This window comes from Gracilinanus agilis, chromosome 2 (assembly GCF_016433145.1).
Source record: "Gracilinanus agilis isolate LMUSP501 chromosome 2, AgileGrace, whole genome shotgun sequence".
NCBI classification, from domain to species: Eukaryota; Metazoa; Chordata; class Mammalia; order Didelphimorphia; family Didelphidae; genus Gracilinanus; species Gracilinanus agilis.
In genome coordinates this window covers 693550979-693575980 of record NC_058131.1, presented here as the reverse complement: position 1 = coordinate 693575980, position 25002 = coordinate 693550979, and the positions used below count along the sequence as shown (strand labels likewise).

At 49.9% G+C, this 25002-nt stretch overlaps 2 protein-coding genes across 4 annotated transcripts in view; both read right to left on the bottom strand.

Moving 5' to 3' along the window:
• The window catches only part of AIFM2 (apoptosis inducing factor mitochondria associated 2), a 41862-nt gene extending 30431 nt beyond the window's left edge, over positions 1–11431 (bottom strand). The window contains exon 1 of the mRNA XM_044659174.1: positions 11391–11431. The gene's annotated coding sequence lies outside the window, so the exon portion shown is untranslated. The remainder of the gene's footprint in view (positions 1–11390) is intronic.
• A 4586-nt stretch (positions 11432–16017) lies between these two features.
• On the bottom strand, positions 16018–21727 carry TYSND1 (trypsin like peroxisomal matrix peptidase 1). Of its 3 annotated transcripts, none has more exons than XM_044662922.1 (4): positions 20537–21727; positions 18213–18370; positions 16798–16980; positions 16018–16543 (listed from the first exon to the last, which is right to left on the bottom strand). In XM_044662922.1, the coding sequence occupies exons 1-4, from the start codon at positions 21688–21690 to the stop codon at positions 16326–16328; spliced, it is 1713 nt and encodes a 570-aa protein (XP_044518857.1). In that variant the 5' UTR covers positions 21691–21727; the 3' UTR covers positions 16018–16325. The 3 variants fall into 3 exon arrangements, with proteins under 3 accessions (XP_044518857.1, XP_044518858.1, XP_044518859.1); XM_044662923.1 differs by having other exon boundaries at positions 18213–18343; XM_044662924.1 differs by lacking the exon at positions 16798–16980 and having other exon boundaries at positions 18213–18343.
• Between the last annotated feature and the right edge of the window lie 3275 nt (positions 21728–25002).

The following is a 25002-nucleotide window of genomic DNA, read 5'->3' as shown; positions in this document are numbered from 1 at the left end:
GGAGCCCGGCCCCGCCCCCGAGAGCCTCCTCCAGGGGGAGCCCGGCCCCGCCCCCAAGAGCCTCCTCCAGGGGGAGCCTGGCCCCGCCCCCGGGAGCCTCCTCCACTGGAGCCCCGCCCCTCCCCTGAGAGCCTCCTCCAGGGGGAGCCCGGCCCTGCCCCGGCCCCGCCCCTGCTCGCTCTCTCAGGTGGGCCGGGCCCGGGCTCCAGGGCAGACATCCTCAGTCTCCCCTCAAGCCTCCCTGGGGGTAAAGAAGGCCTCTTGCCCCTCACTGGGCCTCTGGGAGGGGGAAGGCCCCCCGTGGGTGCTCGGCCCACACGGACCCTCAGCCTCCCCTTTCCTCTCTTGCGGGCCTCGGCCTGACTCTCCATGGGCCAGGTGAGGGCCCCGGCAGGCGGCTCCTCTGACCACCAGCTGCGGCCGCCCCCGGCTGCCCACACGCAGGGCCCAGGTCTGCCGGCCACAGTTGGCCTTTGGAGGCACGTCGGAGGACCAGCTGACCAGCTGACCAGCTGAGACAAGAGGCCTCCACTCTCAGAAAACACAGCGTTTGGGGGGGATCTGCCAAGAAGGTGCCTCGGCCCAGAACAGCAAACCCTTGGACAAGGCCTCCCCTGCCCCCTGTAAATGTACCCCCAAACCCCCTGTGGCCCCTCCTGAGGGAGCTCACAGAACCTGTGCCTGTGGCTGTATAAAAGAGGAGACTTGGGAGCAGCCAGAACTCTGCAGGGAACCCCCATTCATGGGGAGGAGACCAAGGGAGGCACGAACGGAAGCATGAAGGGAGGGGAGGAAGACCGCTCAGGCCTCCCCATCCCTGCCTGGCCTCCACCACAGGCCCCCATGGGGCCCTCACACCGTCCTGGAAGAACCCCAGAACCAAAGCTAAGGGGAGTGTGGAGGCCAGACCGGAGCTGGGCGGGTGCCCAGCACCCACCTGGAGAAAGGCGGGCAGAGGAGCAGAGAACGAGGGAATCCACAAACAAGAGAGAACAGGGGAGGATAGGTAGAGCCAGGCAAGCACGCAGAGTCCAAAAGGAAAACATGGATTGGATGCTGATTCTGGAAGAGCTCAAAGAGGAGCTCAAAATCGATGGAGAGAAGCCAAGGAAAAGAGAAAGGAGAGCAGAGCCGGAAGAAGTGAAAAAGGAGGCACCAAAGCAAAGGGAGGAAAATCTTTCCTTACAAATCAGAACTGGCCACTAGAAGCGAATGACTTCAGGAGATGTCCAGAAGCAATGAAACAAAATGGAAAGAATGAAAAATCAGAAGAAAACAGAGGCCAGCAGGGAGTCTCAGAGGAGGCTTCCCCAATCGGTAAAAGGCCCAGCAGCTGGATTCAACAGAAGGTCTCGGAGGTCCCTCAGACCCCCCCTTGCCACCTCTCTTGGGGCCCAAAATGACTTTTGCTCCTATTTCAGCAGTCAGTGTTTCCAGAAACTTCTCCATCCACAGCCAGGCTGAGGCTAACAGAGAGAAGGGCTGGCTAGGGGTGATGCCACATGCCAGAGCCAGCCCTGCCCACACTGGGCTACTCACCAATCTCTCCAGATCTTTTATATTCACATTTTTTTTTAACCCTTGTACTTCGGTGTATTGTGTCATAGGTGGAAGATTGGTAAGGGTGGGCAATGGGGGTCAAGTGACTTGCCCAGGGTCACACAGCTGGGTATATTCACATTTTAACCCCCTACCCACCCCCTGCCGAGAGCCCCCCCCAGGGGAATGAGGTTCCATCAAGTCAGTGCAGTTTGACACAGTCCTACACTGACCTTTGTGACCTGAAAATCCACAGGATGGATGGAAAACCCAATCAAACCCTTCTGTGTGACTCCCTTCTGTCCAATACTTTTTATTATTGAAATTATTATAATCTATATCTTTAGGAAAGCTCCAAGTCTTATAGAAATCCCCTTAACACCCTATAATAAACCAGCATTTAATGAGTTAATAGTTCATACCCTCAGCAAAATAGCAGAAGCTGCTTTAATCTCTCTCTCAGAAATTTGAAGGACACAGCATGGTAAATCAAAATACTTTCTTGCTTCACTACTTTCCCATGCTGAACTTAACTCTATAAATTTAAAGGTTCTCACTCTTAACCTATCTTTTGAAATATGTTTAAGGTCTGTTATCAAAATAATAATTGGATAACATGAGGTCTTGGTAGCCTTGAATTCTGTTTACACTAAAATGTAATCTATATGAAAAAGTGTCCTCTGGTTGCCAATTTTTATGTAACCTTGAGCCCTACTCTGTTTAGAGAAAAAATGCAAATCTTGCCAGCATCTGGGAACTGTGGCAGTGGGTGGATAGGAGGAAGGAAGGATAGGAGAAGGAAGGGAAGGAAGGTAGCCCAGCCAGTAGCCCCCAGCCCCAGAGGGGAAACTGACTCTTCGGAGCTCAATAAAGATCAGGTAGCACTTATTGTAGAATAGCTAGGTTTTATTTAGATTTGGAAAGGGAAAAGTTAGGTAGGAAAAAAGGGTCTCCTCCGGTAGGCACTTCTCTCTCCGGGGTCAAGAGAGAGAAAAGGCACCAAAACTCTCTCTTTTATATTTTCTCTGACACCTCCCACACTTAGGAAGTGGGAGGTGTTGGGGGACTTTGTAGCAGGGAGTCCTGGGAGGCTTAGAAAAATTTTAAATGACACAGAACTTGAGAAAAAAGTATAAAAGATAAAGATGTAACAGGATGTTCTCAGAACATCTTCCACAACTCCACTGTCTCCAACTCTTTCTCTCTCTCTCTCTCTCTCTCAACTAAACTGATCCACTTCCCAAGATATCTCAAGCTGCCAGCTGGCTTCCAGCAACCCCCAAGGAACCAAGGAAAGAAAATGGGTGAGCAAAACCCCCTCAAGTGAGCCACTCCTACAGGCCTTGGTTTCCTCATACATTAAAAGAGTGGATCAGACCGGACAGTCTCTGATGTCCCTTCCAGCGCCAGGCCTCCAAGGGATCAAGTCAGGGCACACGAGGATCCCGAGGTTTGCTCAGCTATTCCCCAGCCATTTCCCTCGTTCCCTGGCTCTGCTTCCACAAAGAATACTGGCAGGAATAGCTGCAGACGGTCTGGCGTCCTCAGGCATGTGTCTAGCAGCAGGCCAGCTGGGCCAAAGGGCAAGAGCATCATCCCTGAGAGGCCCAGACGCCCGGTGACTACAGGTGTCCACAGGCTGGCCCGCCGGGCTCCGGGCTCCAGGCTCCTCTGACCTGTCATGGGGGGAGTGAGCTCAGGCTGGCCCACGTCAGCCTGTCTCTGTGAAGCTTCTGTCTGTCTTACACACTCTCTCTCTCTCTCTCTCTCTCTCTCTCTCTCTCTTTCTCATCTCCATGCCTGCCTGTCTCTGGGTCTGTGTTTGTCTCTGACTGTCCATCTGTGCCTGACCGTTCTGTGTCTCTGTCTGTCTATGTCTCTGTCTGTCTGTGCCTGACCACTCTGTGTCTCTATGTCTGTCTGTGTCTCCGTCTGTCTCACTGTCTCTTTCCTCTATGTCCCTCTGTACCTGACTGCTCTGTGTCTCTGAGTCTCTCTCTCTCTAGCAAAGTCTCCTGAAAAGGTCTCTGCAATCTCTTTTCTCTGGGCTCCCTTCTCAGCCCTCACTGCTGGGCTCCCCTGGCTTCGAAGACTTCTCCCTTTGTTCTCTCTCCCCCCACCCTTTTTTAAACCCCTACTTTCTTGTCTCAGGAAAAACTCTAAGACAGAAGGGGTGGGAGCAGCTGGGTAGCTCAGTGGATGGAGAGCCAGGCCTAGACACGGGAGGTCCTGGGTTCAAATCAGGCCTTCCACACTTTGTAGCTAGTCAGCCAACCCCCCAGGTCTAAGCCTTATTGCTCTTCTGCCTCGGATTCTCCCCACAGCACTGATTCCAAGATGGGTTGAAAAAGGGATAAATCAGGGGGACACAAGGAGATCCACGACCCTGAAAGGAGTGTCGGAATATTTCTAAAAGCCGGTTCTGGGATCCCTGCGAGACGCAGCGCTGCCCAGGCTCCCTCACAGCTCTGGCCTTGCAGTGAAGCCTCTCCTGGCTCTGCCCTTCTAGGCTCTGAGACCCCGACCTGAGACCCCCCTGGCACATTCCCAGGGCTCTGGGGGGGAGCCTCCGGGAGGACTCGGCCTCGTGGCCAACGCGGCGCTCCAGGACGGCTGGGAGGGACTCGGGCCAGAGGACGCTCTCGCTGCCCCTCCGGAGAAGGGCTGCCGAGGCCCCAAGCGAGCGTGAGAGCCGCCATTCCTCCCCTGCTTGCTTGGGTTTGCATACTACGGGAATGGGGGATGGGTTTTTCGTGATAATACGGGGATGACCCAGACCCAGTCGCCTGCCAGCACCGGGAGGGGACGAGAAGGGAGGGAGGGAGATAAGTTCCATCCTAGCACTTGGGGAGACTTGCGTGGAAACGAATCACGTCATTGGGAAGCAATAAACAAAAATAGTAAAAAAGAAAAACAGGGGCCTCCGTTTGGGAACTGGCCCAGATGCCCTTTTGGGGGTCTCTTCCAGGTCTGGAATTCCAGGAATCATGGTTTTGGCGGCACCGCTGTAAGCTCCCAAGGCTTCGTTGATGCTTTACGAGGAAAAAATGTTCCTTCTGGATATTTCTTTTTTTTTTTTTTTTTTTTTTACCCTTGTACTTCGGTGTATTGTCTCATAGGTGGAAGAATGGTAAGGGTGGGCAATGGGGGTCAAGTGACTTGCCCAGGGTCACACAGCTGGGAAGTGGCTGAGGCCAGGTTTGAACCTAGGACCTCCCATGTCTAGGCCTGACTCTCACTCCACTGAGTGGATATTTCTAATAAACAGGCAGCCGCCCTTTGGTCGAGTTGTTTACGATTCGACTTCAGGATGGGTCACATTCGCTTTCCCTGGGTTGGCACACAAAGTCATTAAGGTGTTACCCAATTCATTTTGCAATAATCTATTTCTTAATTCTCTTAGATCTCACCATGGGGAGAAGAGGAAGGAGAAAAGGATTTTGCCACTTTTCTTACTTTAAAAAGAATTCAGGGGTCAGCTAGGTGGCTCAGTGGATTGAGATCCTTGAGACCAAAGGTCCTGGGTTCAAATAGATACTTCCTAGCGGTGTGACCCTGGGCAAGTCACTTAACCCCCATTGCCTAGCTCTTATTGCTCTTCTGCCTCGGAACTGATACACAGTATTGATTCTAAACCAGAAGGCCAGCAGTGGCAGACAAATCAGCCAGGTCCTCCAGGTAGAGGTGTGAGATCTATCCTGCTCATCCTATAGCTTTTTTTTTCCTCCTCAGGAATGATGGGCTGAATCTTCTCTAAGTAATTTACACAGAAGCAGCTCTCCTCCTCCAGAACATACTTGTCCATCCTTGGGGGAACTCCTTAAAAAGAAGAACTGACCAAATGAAAAAGATATTAAAAAATGCACTGAAAAAAGAAACTTCTTGAAAGACAGAAATGGCCCTTTGAATAAAGACCTACAAAAATTGACTGAGAAAAAGAACTCTTAACAAAGTAGAATTGGCCAAATGGAAAAGGAGGTACAAAAACTCATGTCTTAAAAATTAGAATAGGGCAAGTGGAAGCTAATGACTCCATGAAACATCAAGAAACAATCAAAGTCAGACAATTGAAAAAATTAAAGAAAATGTGAAAAATCTCATGGAAAAAACAACTGACCTGGAAAATAAATCTAGAAGATATAATTTAAGAATTATTGAACCACCCAAAAGCCATGATGGAAAAAAAAAAACCTTCAATATCATCTTTCAAGAAATCATCAAGAAAAATTGCCCTGATATTCAAAAACCAGAAGCCAAAATAGAAATTGAAAAAATCCACTAATCATCTTCTGAAAGAGAACCCAAAGGTTCAAACCCGGCCTCAGCCACTTCCCAGCTGTGTGACCCTGGGCAAGTCACTTGACCCCTATTGCCCACCCTTACCACTCTTCTACCTATAAGACAATACACTGAAGTACAAGGGTAAAAAAAAAAAAAACAAAAACAAAAAAAAATTAATGTTAATGAAAGAGAACCCAAAAGGATAATTCCCAAGAATATTATAGCCAAATTCCAGATCTCCCAGACCAAGGAGAAAATATTGCAAACAGGCAAAAAGAAACAATTCAAATATCATGAAGCCACACAGTCAGGATAACAGATCTTAACAGCTTCCATATTAAATAATTGGAGGGCCTGGAATATGATATTCCAGAGGGCAAAGGAGCTAAAACTTCCACCAAGAATCACTTACCTAGCAAAACTGAGCATAATCCTTCAGAGGAAAAAATGAATATTCAATGAAATAGAGGATTTTCAAACATTATTGATGAAAAGACCTGAGCTGAATGGAAAATCTGACTCTCCAATACAAGACTCGAGAGAATCATAAAAAGGTAGACAGAAAAGAGAAATCAAAAGGCTCTCAATAATATTAAATTGTATACACCCCTATGGGGGAGAGGATTCTTGGAACACCAAAGAACTTTGTTATTATTAGGGCAATTAGAAATATACATAGACAGAAGGACAGGTGAAAGTTTATTATGATGGGACAATATAAAAAAGTAAATTAAGGCATAAAAAAAGGAATGCATCAGGAGGAGAAGGGAAAATAGAATGGGGTTAAAGTATTGCAAATAAAAGAGGAGAAGATTAGGGAGGTGGAGAGAAGAACAAGTGAACTTTACACTCCTCAGAATTGGCACAATGAGGGAAGAACATAATCAGTGGGTGTAGAAAACTGTCTTATCCTACAGAAAAGCAGGAAAAGAGAAGAAAAGGTGAGGCTGATAGAAAAGAGGGCGAACTGGGGGAAATGGAGGTCAGAAACTAAACGGGTAAATAGGATGGAGAATAATACACAGTAATCATAATGGTGCAAGAATTTTTACAAGTCTTTCTAATAAAAGGCCTCATTTCTCAAATGCATGGAGAAGAGAGCTGAATATATAAGAATACAAGTCATTTCCCAATGGTCAAAGGATATGAACAGGCGGTTCTCAGATAAAGTAATTAAAGCTCTCTATAGTCCTACAAAATGCTCTAAATCACCCCACGGGGAAGGCCATCCCTGAACCCTGGGGGAAGAACTCTTAGGGAGAGGGTCAGTGTGAGAGGCCCCCTCACAGGGAAAGATGGGCCGGCAATCCTCCAGTAACTTCCCGGCCCCCTGTGCTCCCAGGGCACGTGCTTGTGGCCAGGGGCTTCCCTGTCCCTGCTGGCCTGGCTTTCTGCTGGCTCCTGTTCTTCCCTTGGCCTCTACTCCCCATCGCACTGATCACTACCAAGAAAGGCTTCTGGACGGGGCCACACTCAGTGAGAATCCTCCAGGCAGGGCTGGGATGTAACAGGCTGGTCCTTCCTCCTCCCCTCAGGGGTCTCCTAGCCTCTCAGATCTGAGCCTCAGGCAAAGGGAGTCCTTATAAAAGTTCCCTGTGGGCCTCTCTTCTACTTGTTCTCCTGTCCTCGAATCCTGCCCTTTCCCCAGCTCTCCTGCCCCCCACTCTGGTTCAGCCTCTCCTCACCTCTTGCCCAGATGAATGCCACAGTCTCTCTCCAGCTGGCCTCCCTACAGTGAGCACCCAACCCCAAAGCCATCTTCCTTAAAGCTCCTCCAGACCAAGAAATTGGGCGTGCACTAAAAAACTGGAAAGAGAACAAATTAAAAATCCCAATTAAAGACTAAATTGTGTTAAAGAGATTTTCTTAATCTCTCCCCATCTCTTTAAGAGCAGAAGGATTTCTAAGAAGAGCTACAGGACCAACGGGCTTCTGTGGGAGTGAGCCAGAGCTGAAGATCCCATTACCTCGGAGACAAGTTATATAAGGAGGGAGATTTGGCAGCTGAAGGGGCTTTTAGAGGGAGCAGGGGTTGCTCTGGGTCTCTCTGAGTCAATAGCCATGACTGGCAGTTTTACTGCTGACCATTGGGATAGAGAAATGGATTTAAGGAGTTCATAGGTGGTGTTTATTTATTAGTTTAGGTAGTTAGTGAATAAATTTCTAGGTAGGCAATGTAGGTAGTTGGGCCTGGTATTGCCCAGGCAGAAGAACCTGTCCTCGAAGACTGTTAAAGTGGGGTTTTTAGAAATTTTAGGTAGGATTAGGAATTTAGGTATAGTTATAAGGTATTAGAGTTTTCATCTCTCTTTCCTCCTTTCTATTTTCTATCTGTACTTCTTCTCAGATTAAACTAAAAGTTTTATCAAACTGCTCTCTCTCCTCACTGTTGTCAAACTCCTACCAAAAACTAACAGGCTTCTGCTCTTAAGGAGACAGCGGGAGAGATTAAGAAAATCCCTCTAACAATTGGAAATTCTAAAAATTAAAAGAGAAATGAATAAAATTGAAGGTAAGAGAATCACTGAACTAATAAATAAGACTAGAAGTTACTTTTATGGAAAAAAAAAACAAATAAAATAGGGTATTGATTAATTTGATAAAAAAAAAAAAAGGAGAAAATCAAATCACCAGTATCAAAAATGAAAATGGCAAGCTCACTACTAATGAAGAGGAAATTAAAGCAATCACTGAGATTGGCCTATAATTGGGCAAAATTACTATTTTGCCCAATTATAGGCCAATAAAATCTGACAATCTAGGTGAAATGGATGAATATTTACAAAAATATAAATGGTCAAGACTAGCAAAAAAAGGAAATAGAATACTTAAACAATTCCATCTCAGAAAAAATTGAACAAGCCACCAATGAATTCCCTACATTTAAAAAAAATTAATCCTAATACTATATAAACTATCTAATAAAATAGGCAAAGGAGTTCTACCAAATTCTTTTTTTGACACAAATATGGTGCCAATAAATAAGCCAAGAAGAGCAAAAACAAAGAAAGAAAATTATAGGCCAATTTCATTAACGAAGATAGATGCAAAAATTTTAAATAAAATTCTAGCAAGAAGAATACAGTATTATATCACAAGGATCAGTCACTATGACCGAGCGGGATTATACCAGGAAGGCAGGACTGACTTCATATTAGGAAAACTATCAGTGTAATTGACCATATCAATAACCAAATTAATAAAAATCACATGATCATCCCAATAGATGTAGAAAAAGCCTTTGACAAAATACAGCACCCATTCCTATTAAAAACACTAGAAAGCATAGGAATAAATGGGCCTTTCCTTAAAATAATAAGTAGTATCTATCTAAAACTATCAGCAAGTATCATCTGCCATGGAGACAAGGCTATGGAGGGCCCCCTTCTCACCTGGAATCCCTGGGCCCCCATAAGATCAAGGGTAAAGCAAGGATGCCCATTATCACTGCTCTTACTTAATATTGTACTAGAAATGCTGGCTTTAGCAATAAGAAAAGCAAAATAGAATTAGCAAAAAGTTTAGGGAAACATAGAATAGTCTACCTGTCGAATCTATAGAGAAGGGAAGAATTTATGACCAAACAAGAGATAGAGAACATTACAAGATGTAAAATGAATAATTTTGACTATATTAAATTAAAAAGCTTTTTTTATATATAAAACCAATATAACCAAGATTAGGAGGGAAACTACAAACTGAGGAAAACAGTTTATGACAAATCTCTCTGATAAAGGTCTTGTTTCTCATCAAATCAATAGAGAACTCAGTCAAATGTATAAGAGTACAAGCCATTCACCAATGGGTAAATGGTCAAAGAATATGAACAAGTAATTTTCAGATGAAGAAATCAAAGCCATCAATAATCATATGAAAAAAATATCCTAAATCACTCTTGATTAGAGATATGCAAATTAAAATACCCCTGATGGACCACCTCACACCTCTCAGAGTGGCCAATGGGACAGTAAAGGAAAATGATACATGTTGGAGGGGATGTGGCAAAATTGGGGCACTCATACATTGTTGGTGGAGTTGTGTGATCCGACCATTGCAGGTAGACATTTTGGAACTATGCTCCAAAGCCTATAAAACTATGATCCTGTAATTCTACTACTGAGTCTGTATACCAAAGAGATCCTAAAAAGAGGAGAGAGCCTAGTTGTAGAAAAGTATTTAAAGCAGCTCTTTTTGTGGTGCCAAAGAATTGGGAACTGAAAGGAATGGCTGAACGAATTGTGGGATAGGATGGTGACAGGATACTCCCTTGCTGTAAGGAGTGATAGGCAGGAAGATTTCCGAAAGAGCTAAAAGACCTCCCTGAACTGATGCAGAGCGCAATACGTAGAATCAGGAGGACATCGTATGCAGTGACAGCAACACAGCCGAAAGATCTCCTGTGACTGACTCAGCTACTCTCAGCAATGCAATGAAGGAGGAGGATTAGTTTGCCTCCAGCTCCGGAGAAAGAACTGTGGGAGTTGGCTGGAGAGGATCCAAGCAGGAGAGGCTCTTACAACAATGGCCAATAGAATAGGGATGAGGGCTTTGCAGGATAATACCGTAGAGCAGAGGGAAGAGGGGAGAGGGGAGAGACCATCTGAATCTTCTAATTTGGGAAAATGTATGTTGAACATCGTTATTCCTTTGAATTTTTAAAATATCCCGAAAATACAGAAATACAGTATTCCTAAATGTGTAACCTACAGAGAAACACACGATATTCACGGCCCGGGGCACTGGCTTGGCAGGGGGAGGCAGCCTGCAGCCAGGAGGGCACAGGGGGCAGCTCATGCCAAGGTAAGGAGGGCAGAGGGCTTGTAGGGGGCAGAGGGAGGATGCAGGAAGGGAGTGAGTCCACTGAGGCTGGGCCGAGGACTTTAAAATAGGTTTGAAGTTTGCCTAGAGGAGGGGGCGGTGGAGTTTCCGGGGATGGGTTTGCCGAGCCCCTAAAGCCCAGAAAGGGAATCCCGGGAGGTCCCTTCATCCCTCCCCAGCCTTTCTTCCGAAGCACAAGCACGCTTCGTAGCTGGGACCGCCCCTCTTTAGCCTCCAGGACGCGGGGTCCGTCGGTGCCCCTGACGCTTCGCCGGTATTTGCTGAATCCATGCCCCGGATAGCATGCGAGCCCAGAGCCCAGGAGCCCGGGGTTCGAGTCCAACTTCTAAGCCGTGCGCGCAGGCGCTGGGACCCCCTCCGCCCCTCGCTGCCCCCCAGCACCTCCTGAGGGGACTCAATGATGAGCTGAAAAGGTGACTCCCTGCGCCCTGGAGAGTTTCCCCACCGGAATTTCTTCCAGAATGGAATCCCCTAACAGGAAGGAAATTCCCTTCCCCGCCTCTATACCAGGGAGGTTAAGCCGCTTCCCCACGTCTAGCGGGAAGGAAGGGGAGGTGTCGGAATTCGACCCGCGGCCCAAAATCCAAGTTAAAGTTGGTTTCACTTCGCCACCCGACGACGCCTCCGCTCGGGCCGGGACGTGGGGGAGGGTCGGGGGGCTAAAGCCCGGGAGTGTCTCGTCCTGCCCCTGGGGGATCCCCAGCGGTCTCCCCTCCCTCCCTGGGTCTCACCTGGAGTCCCCGCGAGTTCCCGGGCTCGAGCTCCCCACAGCCAGCCGCGGCTCCCTGATGCCCGAGAGCCTCTGGGCGGAGCGTGACTCAGCGCGGCCCCTGGGGGCGTCCGGAGAGGGAGAGAGAAGGGAAGGCAAGAGAAGGGGAGACGCGGCGGGCGAGAGCTCTGTTCACTGGCGCCGCCCAGCGGCTGCCCACGAGGAGCCTTCGCTTGGCCTGGGCTTCCAATGCCTCGGAAGGAAGGGAGGGAGGGAGGGAGGGAGGGCAAAGGACGGCTCATGCTCCTCTAAGAGCTCACAATCTAATGTACAAACATCTAACTATGGACACGGCCCTGACTAAATCCTAGGAATACGAGGACCTTCAATGGTGTGGTTCTTCCAAAAGCTGTTCTCTCCTTAGCATCCTAGGGAGGAAGGGAGGCAGGCAAGGCAAGGCAGAAGATGTCACTGTACGATTCCGTGGGGCTGCCCCATCTGCCGAGGAGGTGGGAGCAGAACCTTCCAGGCTCTGGCTGTTGATTTCTTTAATAGTCCTCCCTGCCTGGCAGTATTCCCCCTACACGGCTCTGTCCACAAACTGGACATCTCCCCTGGATTTGCAGTCATAGAACCAGCTCTTGCCACCTCTTGTCTGTCTGTGATCTTAGACAAGACTCTGCAGGTCCTCCCTGTGAGTCAGTTTCCTCACCTATAAAAGGAGGAAGTCAAACAAGGTCCACAAGGGCCCCTCCAGCTCCGAGATTCTGATTTTCAGTCCTGTGATTCCTGTTCAGGCAAGGGCAAAGGACGCATGAAGCCATCTTTGAGCTCAAGTAAGCCAATTTACCTCCACTGTAGTCAGTAAAGCTATGATCTCGTTTAGTGTCAGCTGTGAAAGCTACTTGTGCTCTCTTAAAACTCTGGTTGATGGTCCTCAATCCCTGCACGGATGACTCATAATGGGAGATTAGACATTCCAGGCCAACAGTCTTTGATGTTACCTTGGTCCTACTTTCCACACCACTGGCATCTTCCTCTCCTTAGAGTAAATACATACTAATCTCTTGCTGCTCCCACAATCCCGTGGCTTTTGACCCATAGACCCTCTTATCTCCACTTCGAACAAATATTCTCCATTTTTCTGCCTTCAGTTGTCTGTTTTCATCCTTAAATGCCCTGGGAATGACTTTGCTTTTGTTGACTAGCTTGCCAGGCTTTCTTTACATCATTTTTACCCTCAACTGCCTCTCTCTGCTTCATGGAACGATTATTTCCCTAAATGTTTCTTATTCTTACTTGTAAGATTTAGCAAACGTGTTTCACTCCTAACCCAGTGTTGCCTTTAACAGCCATCTCTGTGTTGGGCAAGTGAGTCAGATGCTTGCCAATTAAGGCCCTGAACTGTGCTCTTTTGCCTCTTTATCCTAATTTATTTTTATCAGTGAAGCTTCTGCACAAAATGATGGTAAGGGCTGTGGCATTTCTGCTGTTCGCAACTGAGTGAAAGAAGTATGTAGAATACAGCATGAAATCTCACCATTGATTATGAAAGCATTGGATTCAAAAAAGGAAAGACAAGGCGGCTCTTTTTGCAACAAGGTGTCTCCCATTTATAAATTAAAATAATTCAAGATCACTCGGAAAATATAAGACACAATCCTGTTCAAAAACCCTGATCAGAGGCAGCTAGGATGGCAGTGACTGGAACTCTGGGCCTGGAGTCCAGAAGACCTGACCTGCAATGCAGTCTCAGACACTACTAGTTGTGGGATCCTGAGCATGTCACTCCTCCTGCCTTAGTTTCCTCATCTGTAAAATGGAGATAAATAATAGCACCTATCTCCAAGAGTTGTTGTGAGGACCAAATGAGAGATTTGCAAAGTGCTTAGCAAACCTTAAAACATTAACTTGTTCTCCCTTCTCAACTCTGCCTCCTGACATTTCCAGTCCCAGCTAAACCCCTGCCCTACAAAGCTTTTCTCTGGTGGTTCAGTTGTTTCAGGAGTGTCTGATTCTCTGCAACCCCATCTAGAGTTTTCTTGGCAAGGACACAAGAGTGGTTCACCATTTCCTTTTCCAACTCATTTGACAAACAGGGTTAAGGCAAACAGCTAATGTCTGAGGCTTAATGTGAATTCAGAAAGAGGAGGCTTCCTGTCTCCAGGCCTGGTACACTCATCTCTATTAACCCAGCTGCTCCCAAAACTGTTTCAATTTCCCGATTCTAGTGCCCTCTCTCTGTATATCCTATATGTAATTTGTCTGTCTGTAGCTGTGTTTGCCTGTTGTCTCCCCCGCTAGATTTTGAGCTCCTTGAGGGCAGGGGCTGCCTTTGGTCTTTGTGTCCCCAGTGCTTAGCCCAATCCCTGGCACTTACTGCTGCTTAACTGGTTCTTGACCCTGTCTTTCTCTAAATGTTCCATCCAGGGGGCAGCTGGGTAGCTCAGTGGATTGAGAGCCAGGCCCAGAGATGGGAGATCCTGGGTTCAAATCCGGCCTCAGACACTTCCTAGCTGTGTGACCCTGGGTAAGTCACTGAACCCCCATTGCCTATCCTTACCACTCTTCTGCCATGGAACCAATACACAGTATTGTGACTCCAAAAACGGAAAGTAAGGGTTCAGAAAAACAAATAAATAAATGTTCCATCAAAGATTCACCCAATGCACAGGAAGGCTTCCTCCTGCTCCTGGGATTTAGTGTGGTTACCAGGTAGGCTGTCCATAGGGATTCTCAGCCAACTGTCCTCAGTGTCCAGGGATGCTTCCCAAGCATCATCTGTCCCTGGCCCTTGGCCGCACTCTATCTCCATCTTCCATGTATCACGTATGTATCGTGTGTCTCTCCCCTGCCCTTTGGGTTATCCACACCTGATTCTTCTGGAGTCAGTGTTCACGATTCCCCAGCAAATAGCAGCCAGAGGGGAATATTGCCGTTTGAGAGATGGGCTTCTCCACTTGAGGCTGTACCTCACACCCATCAGATTGGCCAAGTCAAGGGGAAAAATGAGGAATGTTGGTGGGCAGGAATTGGGGGAAGCACACCGAAGCCTCGAATGTGGCTGTGAACTGGCCTGTTCACTCTGGGAAGCAATCTGGAGCTAGCTGTGCCCAACGTTACTAAATGGTTCATACCCGTAACCCAGACAGGCCCCTCCTAAGGCACACAGCAGGCAGTTGTTAATCCAGAGTTCGAATCCTGCCTTAGACACTTAATAGCCATGCAACCCTAGCTAAGTCCCTTCTCCTCTCTCATTCTGTAAAATGGGGATAAAAAGCGCCCACTTGCCAGGTACTTTCAAGAAGTGCTCGTGAGCCTTTAAGCATCCTATAAGCGTGAGCTATCATCAGCAAGCCCACATCCTCGTCTTCAAAGAGGTGAAAGCCCTCTTTGGACAAAAATACTGGCAGCGGCTCTTTGTGGCAATGAAGACCTGCACGCTAAGGGGGTGCCCGTCATTTGAGGAGTGCCAAGCACAATGGAATACTACCGTTCTGTAAGAAATGCAGAAAGGGGGAGCTTCTGAGAACCCTGGGAAGTCCCTCTGGGCCAGTGCACCGCGAGGGGAGAAGAAGCAGAGTAATTTCTACAAGAGCCACAGGGGAAGGCGAAGACCTTGGAAGGACCTCAGAAGGCTCAGGACAGAGGCAACAAGCAGGGAGAAGCAACACCCATTCTTGGGCATAGCCAACATGGGAAGGTGCTTTGCTTGACTGTGCAGAGGGGTCCCAAGGGTGCCATCCTTCCCTTCTCCCACAGGTGGTACAGGGAGGTGGCGGGGAGAAGGGAAATGAAATGTCCTTTTGCTTTCTGTTGTTTGGAAATAAATGCCTGTGGATGAGAACGCATTTTTAAAACGGGCTTTCAAGTGGGTGCAAGGCTTACTAGATGCTCTAAACACCCTCTGGCCATGCCATCCCAACATGCTAGCAGAGACTGCCCAAAAGCATTCCATCACATGCACCATATTCACTCTTTACCCCGACTGGAGAATGATCAGCGCCAGGGACAACGCTGCAGTCTTTAGGGCTGGCTCCCAGCTCAGTTACTGCCTGTGGAATGTGGGGAGTCCCTCACCTCTAAAAGGGGAGCAGGAGTAGGAGTGGATCCCCTCCAAGGAGCCTCCTTCCAGCTCTCTAGGATCCCGTGACTGCTAGGGCTTTGGGTACACTAACTTCAGTTTTCTCATCTGTAAAATGGGGATAACTGCTGCACTCCCTGACAAAGGATTGTTGTAGGGGAAGGAATTTGTAAACAAGTGTGCTATGAGACAGAGAAGACACGAGCTGGAAGAGCCTGGCTCTGCTGGGCCCCAGAGGGTAGAAGGCGGCTGGAGGACCACTGCCCAGGGGCCCAGCCTCCTACCTGCCCATTTGGGCCCACCTGTCTCTAAGGTCACTCAGTCCAGAAGAGGAGGCTGGGTAGTGCCAAGAAGTCCTGGATTATGGGGTGGAAAGCCTGAGTGTGAGTCTCAGCCATGCTGGGTGATAGGATTCCACCCTCTCTCTGGGCCGGTTTCTACAACTGTAAAATGGAGAGATCTGCACAGCCTGGCTCACAAGTTCTCAGGGTCTCAATTCCCTCCTCTGTAAAATGGGTCTAATCCCTGCACAACCTACCTCCCCATGTGGCTGGGAGGGAAACACTTTACCAACAGGGATTGTTTTTATTCTTATTTTCCTCCCAGCCAGCTTCCCCACCCCAGCACAGCCCCCTGGGATTCCCAGTTAGGCTGAATGGCCATTTGTCAGGAACAAATGCAGTGCAGAAAGGTCAAAGGAGATGCCTTCGAAGGTGGACCAGCTTTTAGGGAGGATCAGAGCCAGAGAAGTCGGCGGGGTCTGTGGCCGACGGCTTCCCAAGGTGATCTCTGCCTGGGAGCCAGGGCAGCAGCTGGTGTCCATCCGGTTGGGCTTGGATCACCATCATTAACGTCCGACATTCTCTCTGGTGATCAGAGCTTGCTCCGGGGGGGCTGGGCCGGGACCCTCTGCAGCCGCCACACCACCCTGACCTGCTCACCAGGCCGGTCCAGCTCCCGCAGGGGCAGCAGCTCCCCCGTGCGCCGGTACCGGCTCAGGGCCGGCTGCAGCACAGCCATGGGGATGCTGAAGTTGAGGTGAGGATAGGTGGCCCCCGTGCTGTTGTCTCTGGTGTTGCTGGTGACGATCCCTGCAGGGTAAAGTGGGACAAAGAGACGAGTGTCTAAGATGGATGGGGATCCGGTGAGGACCCGGGAGGAGGAGCTGCCCCTCGGCCCAGTGCTTTGTGAACGTCATGTCAGCTCTCAGCCCTCCTTTGGGGTGCGCGTGCCACCTCCTCCGGAGGGGCTAAGAGCAGGGGCCGTGCGGCAGTGCCCTAGAACAGGGCTGGGCACTCAGAAGAGGCCGAGCGTGACTGGGGAACAGGGAGAGGGCAGGAATTACCAAGGAGTTCCCCAGAGCTGGTGAAGAGAGGCCCCCCACTGGAGCCCCCGTGCACAGCACACGTCGTCTGCAGCATCACAGGTGCCTCGTTCACCTCCACCACGGCAGACAGGATCCCCGAGGTCACAGAGGGGCCGCAGGCCTGGCCGAAGGCACCGAAGCCAACCACGCAGACATCCTCACCTGGCAAAGGGGGGGGAAGGTCAGCTCCCAGCAAGAGGACCTGGCATGGGTGGCATCAGTGCCCCCCCCACCTCCCATTCAGTTCGACTTGGGTTGCCCTGGCGGGACACACAGAAGAGAGAACTGAACTTCCACTCCAAAGAGCCCGATTCTGCTGCTTCCTCACTCTGTGACCCGGGGCAAGGCCTTCAACCTCCGGAAGCCTGAGTTTTGTCACCCAGAAAGTGAGGAACATGATGGGTAGTAATTACCTGGCGGGGGGGGGGGGGGGAGGTAAGGATCAGACAATACAGGGAACATGCTCTGCAAACTTCAGAGCTCTAAGCCCGCTGGGGCCACTGTTCGTTACTCTTATATCTGCAGGTGGAAGTGCTGCCCTTCACCTGTGCCAGCTGTGACCTCTCCAGGCTCACCTGTAGGTGCCACAGGAGACTAAGACCTTAAGAATCTGCCAATGTACCTTGGAAAAGAGAATTCCTCACAGGAGCTTCATTCACCAATGAAATCACTGGTCCTGGGAGCAGCTGAGTGGCTCAGTGGATTGAGAGCCAGGCTTCAAGACAGGAGGTCCTGGGTTCAAATCTGGCCTCAGACACTTCCTAGCTATGTGACCCTGGGCAAGTCACTTAACCCCCATTTCCTACCCTTCACCGCTCTTCTGCCTTGAAGCCAATAAACAGAATTGATTCTAAGATGGAAAATGAAGGTTTAAAAAAAAGAAACCACTGATCCTGTCCAAAATTTAAAAAATCGTAGGCAAATAGTACCTTTCTCCCAGGTTACTGTGAGGAGAACATGTGGTGTCAGTCCCTGAATACACCTGCTATGCAGCAGGCACTGGGGATACCTGCATGAAGGGTGAACAATTCTGCCCTTCTAGGAGCTTCCAAAACAAATGTAAACCTTGAAGCATCACAGAAATGAGTTGGGACTTTGAACTAGAAAGTATCGTGGCCATTGTCTAGTTTTGCCTCCTCCACTGTTTCCCTTTAATCATTAGGCCTTCCTTGATTGTCTGCCTCCTCTGGTACTCTTGTCCTTAAGCTGAGGAAGGGGCCTCATCCCAATTTGTTGGGCAATTGGCATGCATTACTTAATAAATTGATATGCTCAGAAGACAGACCCTTTGCTTGTCACAACCCAGCCTTTTGGAGGCCGGCCAGTCCCACCTGCCTCTTCTCCACCCCTAACTCTGCTGCTCACTCTCAGCTATCTGGGGCCTCCTGGCCTACCTTCATGGAAGTAGCTGGCCAGGACTGGAAATGGGATCCCCTTGAGGCTCTCCTCGAGTTTCACCACTGCCACATCATAGGGAGATGTATCCTGGGTAGCAAACACAACTTCCCCCCAGACTGGAGGGCTCCTGGGGGCAAACAAAGTGCACAAAAGTCTGTTAGGATGAGGACCCAAAGATTCCAGCCTCTGGACCAACTCAGGCCTCCAAGCTCAAGGGGGCACAATATGGGGCTAGAAGGAGTCTCCCTGGAATGTCCCCTTCTCTTTGGTTCTTAGGACTCCAAGCTGGAAGACAACCTGGGGGGCATTTAGTCAGGATCCCCATTTTAGGGATGAACCAGAGTAGGGGCATACAAAACAAATGCACATGGCTAAATAGTGACAAAGCTAAGAATCAAATTCTTGTACCTTGTCTCCAAAGCCAGTGCTCTTTCACCCCACCCACCATCACTCACCTCAGTCCTACGAGGAGTCACCCCATACAGTAGCAGTGGGAAAGAATACAGACATTTCCCCCTTTTTTAAAAACCCCAAATTATAGCCTTCTTTCCTTGTCAGTGCAGAGAGGAAACAGATGGCAAAGGATCAGTGGATCACAAAAAAGTATGGCCTGAAAAATCAGGGGACCTGCCTGGATTCCCAGCTTCTGACCATTTCTCTGAAGCCTCAGTTTCCCCTTTTGTCAAAGAAGGGGACTGGACTCTTGGATAATCTATCAGGTCCCTTTCAACTCCAGCCACGTCTTATATACTCTATTGAAGCTCCCTCCTCATTCCTCCTAAAATACAAACATGTGGACCCAAAAAAGGGAATTTGTAAAAGGCACAATGAATGAATAAGGCAAATAGCCAGGGATCTGAAGTTATCAGTTCTAATCCCCTCATTTTACAAAGGGATAAACTGAGGCTCAGACTCATAAAGGTGAGGTCACTTATCCCAGTTCTCATAGTTGGTGTGAGGGGGAGCCACATTAGGATAAAGCCACTGGTCAAGCAAAGCCCCCAACAGGGCCACTCTGATTTCCTGTCCTTAAAGCAGGTGCCTGAGGCCACAGAGGAAAAGGCCACACATGAAGCCCTCAGGAGGGGGGCTTCGGGAAAGGCAGGTGAAGAAAGCAGCTGCCCAAGAAGGGGGCGGGGGAGATGAATTACAGATCTAGAGAAGTGAGTTGGCTTCACCCAGAAAATCCCTAATACCTACTCTTGGGCTCATTATAAGGCAATTGTGGGGTACTGAATGTCAATGGATAGCATTGCAACTGTGTGACCTTGGGTAAGTCATTGGGCCTCTATGGACTTAGTTTCCTTATTTATTGGATGCCCCACTAACACACAGGGATCTTGGGGAAACACAATAAAAGGCTCTTGGACTCCTAAAGGTTCAAGAACCCCAAAAGCCTATCCTAGAATTCCCCAGAGCCTGGCCTTGCACAGAAAGGTCTTTGAAAAGGGCTAGTTCAAGATGGGGGTGGCACTGTTAGATGATAGGAAATATTCTGTGAAAAAAGAGAGGAATAGCATTGCTAAGCAACTGAAGGGAGTAGAAGGCTGCAGGAGGTGGGGCCAGCTTTACCAGGGAGAGCAGGGTTAGGTATTACTGGAGGGTGGGATGGGGCTGTCAGGGAACCCAAGAGAAGCAAGGCTGGTCAGCAATGCAGGATTTCCTAAGAAATAGGAGTAGCTGAGGATAGGGAAGATCACTGGAAGAGATGAGACACAGGGATGGTGCTGCTAGGGAACCCTGGAAAAGGAGGGGCAGTGGGAATCCAAGTGGCATAGCTGGGCAACCCCAGCAGGGGGCATGAGGAAGGAAGAGAAGTGTTACTAGGAAACCCAGGAAGGACTAGAGACAGGGATTAGGGAAAAGGACTGGGTTGCTAAGCAACCAAAGGTCCTGCATTTCTTGGAAACTGGGGATGAACAGCAGGATAGAGGAGGGCTGGGGACAGAATCTAGGCATCGAAGGAACAAAGGTGGCCAGGAGATGGGAAAGGCATGGTGGACAACCCAGGTGAGAGTATGAAGTAGATGGGAATGGGGCTGGGAAACCCCTGGAAGGTAAATGGACGGCAATGCTGGGTCAGGAAAGGTTTTATGGGTAGCCCAGAGGGGAGAACGTGAGAGGTTTGAAATGGTGTCAAGGGGGCACCCGTGACTGCTTCCTGAGGGATGGGATGACACAGCTCATCAGTGAAATAGACCAATAGGCTGGTGGGGGCTGTCAGACAACCAAGGCGGGCTAGGATGCATTGCTAGGCAACCCAAGAACAACCACAGAGGCATGGAGAGCAGCGTTGCTAGGTTACCTAGCCGGGCCTTACTTGGTAGCAGGCCGCACCAGGACTCTCTTAGCTTCGCGGGGGGCCACATGGCGGCAGGTGAGCACAAGGCGCGGAGCTAGCGCCACTCCAGAGCCCCACACGGACCCACACTCGACCAGGACGGCGGCAAGCCACACGGCACCGTGCTCCTGGAGCACCAGGGCCCTCTGGGGCCCAGTGGTGGTGTCCCCAGCCTGGCGGGGCAGCAACGCAGCTAGCTCTTTGGCCTCAGCTTGGAGGCCCAGGCGGCGGAGCGCTAGGGAGGCAGTGCGGAGGAGAGCATCGGCAGCGCAGAGCAGACTCAAGCCCACCCACTCACGTGCCCGCCAGCAGAGCGGCGCTGCCACGAGTGCCACCAGAGCACCGTGGGCTGAGAAGACGCCGGCACCCTCCGTGCCCGGCAGGCAGCGGGCATCTGTGAGCAGTAGAGGGCCGGCCGCGTTGCTGAGTACACCACGGCTCAGACTGTTCAAGAAGATGTCTGGGCAGAAGGCTCCGAACGGAGAGCCGCAGGCGAGCAGCGGGGCACCCTTAGGCAGGGAGGCAGCGGGGACTACCGACAGCCGGGGACTCCCCACAGCCTCCTCCGCTGTGCAGTCCTCCAGGCGCAGCAGTGCGAACCAGCCGAGCGCCGCCAGTAGCGGCCCATCGTCGGACCCCGAGGCCGAGGCCTCATCCTCAGGAGGCTCGGGGCCGCCGCCCGCGAAGCGCCACTGTTCGGGCACGTCGCCGCCAAAGAGGCGTGCGAAACTGGCGCGGAAGGCAGGGCAACAGGCAAGCAGCAGCAGGCGGGCACACGCAGGGGCGCGAGGCGCGGGCTGGGCGCTGCAGGGCGGTGTGCACAGCGCGCCCCGCGGCTCGGCACGCGCCCCCGGCCCGCGGCCGGGTCCCCACTGCACGTGCAGCCGCAGGTCGTCGCGGCAGCTGTCAGCGCCCAGGAAGGATGGCCCGGCCCCCGGCTGCAGCGCCCCGACGCCGGCTCGCAAGAAGGGCGCCACGATGCCGCCGTGGCACAGCACGAGCCCGGTGCGCCGGTTCAGCAGCACCCCGCTACAGCTCCACGGGCCCTCGGCCTCAGCCCCGGCGCCACGGGCGCTCACCACGCAGCCCGCCCGCTCACTGGCCGCCATCGCCGGGCCCCAGCGCCGCCCCATGGCCAGGGACGCTAGCAATTAGCCTCCACGACCCCCGCCGATGCAGCCCCGGTCTTCCGAGCCCGGATGTGGCCGCCACCCAATAGGGGTCGAGAGCTTCCTCCTCGAGGTTCCTGATTGGCTGACTGACATGGCTGAAGCGACAGGATTGGACAGACGGCTGGTGACTCCCGATTGGAGCATGCGCCGGAGGAACATGTGGCCTTCTTGTAACCACAGCCCCACCCCATCTGAAGGACGCCCCCGGGACCAGCCAATCCAAACTCTCGCTTTATGGAGCGGGCGGGGATGGCCTCAAGGTCAAGTTCCCAGGGCACTTCACTATTGGCAGTCTCTTGTTTTGTCTGTAGGCTTGAGACCTGCTAGCTGTTCCCGTATCGCCAGGGGCGGCCAGCCCGCAAAGGGTCACTTACCCAAAATCAGGCCCCCAATACGTACCTCATCTAAACCCTCCTCCCCTTCCCTACAGCCACGCTGGACTCCTTTATTCCCTGAGCAGGCCCAACACTCTCCCATAATGCCTTGTGGTAGAATGCCTTCCTCCCCAACTACCACCTGCTGCCATGTTGCCAGGCTCTTAATGCCACTTCTCCAGAGCCTGGAAGGTCTTATTAAGCACTTACTGCGTGCGGCCACTTTGCTGAACAGAAGCACTGAACAGCCCCTATCCTCAAGGCCTCACTGCCTGTGGGGAGGTAACGTGCAGACAACTGTGGAGAAATGAGATGCATCTTGGGTAAATTCGAGACAAGAGGAAGACACTAGCGTTGAGGGCAATGGGGAAGGCTCCATGCAGAAGGTGGAGGTTTAGTTGGAGCTCTTAGGAAAGCCAGAAGGTGGAGATTAGGAGGCCATGAAGGGTAGCCATCAAAAGTGCCTGAAATCCAAGGGGCAACTAGGTGGCTCAGCCTAGAGACACTTCCTAGCTTTGTGACCGCTGGCAAGTCACTTAATCCCTATTGCCTAGCTCTTGCCTTCAATAGGCAGTATTAATTCTAAGATGGAAGGTAAAGGTTTAAAAAGGAAAAATAAAATTCCTGATGTCTGGAGGAGTGATTTGTGCCAAGAACAGCCAAGGAGGCCAGTGTCACTGGATCTAAGAATACGGTGGAGAATAAGGTCTAAGAAAATGGGGAAGGTAGGATGGGATCCGTTTATGATGGTCTGGATCACCAAAGAGAGGGTTTTTGATTTCCTCTTGGAAAGTAAGTTTATCAAGAATAGGGATGATGGACTTAGACCTGAGGCAACATATTATAAATGTTAAACAGGAAAAATGGATAAGCCTTGGCAACAGATTGGATATTGGGGGAGGGGGGGAAAGGGGTCCAGGATAACTCACTCCAGGTGACTGAGAAGATGCTGTTGCCCTCTACAGTAATAGGAAAGACATGGGGAAGATTTAGGAGGAAAGATAAGAGTTCCATTTCGGCCATGTTGAGTTACAGACACCCATTTGATTTCAAGATGTCTGAAAGGAAGCCAGAGATATGAAACTGAGGTTAGGATTGGAAAAGTAGATTTGAGAATCATCAGCATTAAGATGCTTAAGTCAATGGAAGCTGATGAGATCATCGAGTGAAAAAGAGCTCGGAGGGGCATCAAACCTGGATGATGGATGATTCAGCAGAAGGGTTGAGGAAGTCCAGAAGAGAGCAGTGTCACAGAAACTCTAGAGAAGTATCAAGAAGAGGTTGGTCAACAGTGTCAAAGGCTGCTGGAGGGGTCAAGGAGAAGGAGGATTGAGAAAAGGTCTTTGGGTTTTGCAATTGAGAGTACCATTGGAGAGGGCGATTTCAGTTAAATGATAAGATCAAAAGCCAGACTGGAGAGATGCTGATTATAGCCAGAAGGCTAGCCACAAAAGGGAGTAGAGATATCGGATAATAGAAGAGTTGGAAAAATCAAGGGAAGGTTTCTTTGAGGATGGGGAAGACAAGGGCCTGTTTTAGGTAGTAGAGAAGTAATCAGTAGGCAGAAATGAAAGATTAGTGATGATAAAGGAAACTTTGCTGGAGAAAGCAGATGGAACGGTATTTCATGTGCCTGGAGAGGGATTTTCTTTGTCAAGAAGGGTCACCCCTTCAAGTCAGATGGGACGAAAGAAAATTTAGTGGAGAAGGCATCTGGGTGACAGGAGAAAGCGGGGCTCTCACCAAATGGCCTGTTTTTCATCAGACTCTGGAGCAAGATTCTGAGCTGAGAGTTGGGAGAAGGAGAGCTATAAGAGGTTTGAGGAGGAATGAAGTTTGGAAAAGTCACTTTACAAACAGCATAGTGAATCAATTAAGAAGGGGTAAAAGTAGTGCCTCATAGTAGTGAGGGCTTTGTTGATAATGTCACATGTTTGTAGTGGACCCACTCAGCATGGTTTCATCAGGATTTCCTCCAGCTTCATTCAACAGAATGAGTGCCAGAGTGAAGACAACAGGTGGTGGGAGTAATTCAAGGATGAGATTTGGAGGATCAAATCAGTAATAGCACAGGGCAGGGCAAGGGACTGGGGAAGAGGAGAATAGAGTTGAACTGATACCCCAAAGGGTCCAGACTTTAAGGGGGAAGAAATGTGTAAGGGGTAAAGATAAAAGGTTGGACTAAATTATTTAAGAGTAGGGTCACCAGGAATTAAGTACTTAATTCCAAATGAAAGATTCAAGTCAGAATGGCTTTTATGGTAGTTTATTTACAAATAGGAAGACAGTGAAAATAAGAAAATCAGAGAGAAGATAGGGTAAGATATCTAACCTAACTTGCTAAGTATTTTGCTCTTTTAGTCCTCAGCTGGAGGGGCCTCAGCAAAATACTTAGCAAGTTAGGTTAGGGGAGGCCTCTCCTGAGGATAGTCTCTTCAGAAAATCCAGGAAGGAGTGAGTCTTTTTCAGTCACCTACATGGTAGTTCAAAAAGAAAGCAGTCCAAAGTCCTCAGCCAGAGCTTCTCTCCAGGGTCCAGTTCAAGGCGAGAGAGAGAGTCCTAGGAAGTTCTGGCCACTTTTAAAGATCATTCCTTTTGGTCACTTCCTGTGTCCATTTTATGTGTACCAATTACAGCTAAAACTTTGCTTAGGACTGCCCAGGGGGCAGTCAGTCGATTCTGATTCATCACCCACTTTCACATACTTGGGTTACAGACCTCCCCCTCTCAAGTGTGAGTGGAGTGTATGTGCTTCTCGTAATTCAATCTAAAAATGGGCAGGAGGAGAGTTAATCCCATCTTCACGAGACAGAGAAGGAAGGAAAGGTTAGCCAGTGCACAAGTGATCACCTAGGAAAGAACTTGGGGTTGGAGGGATCAGAGGTCCCAAAAATGATAA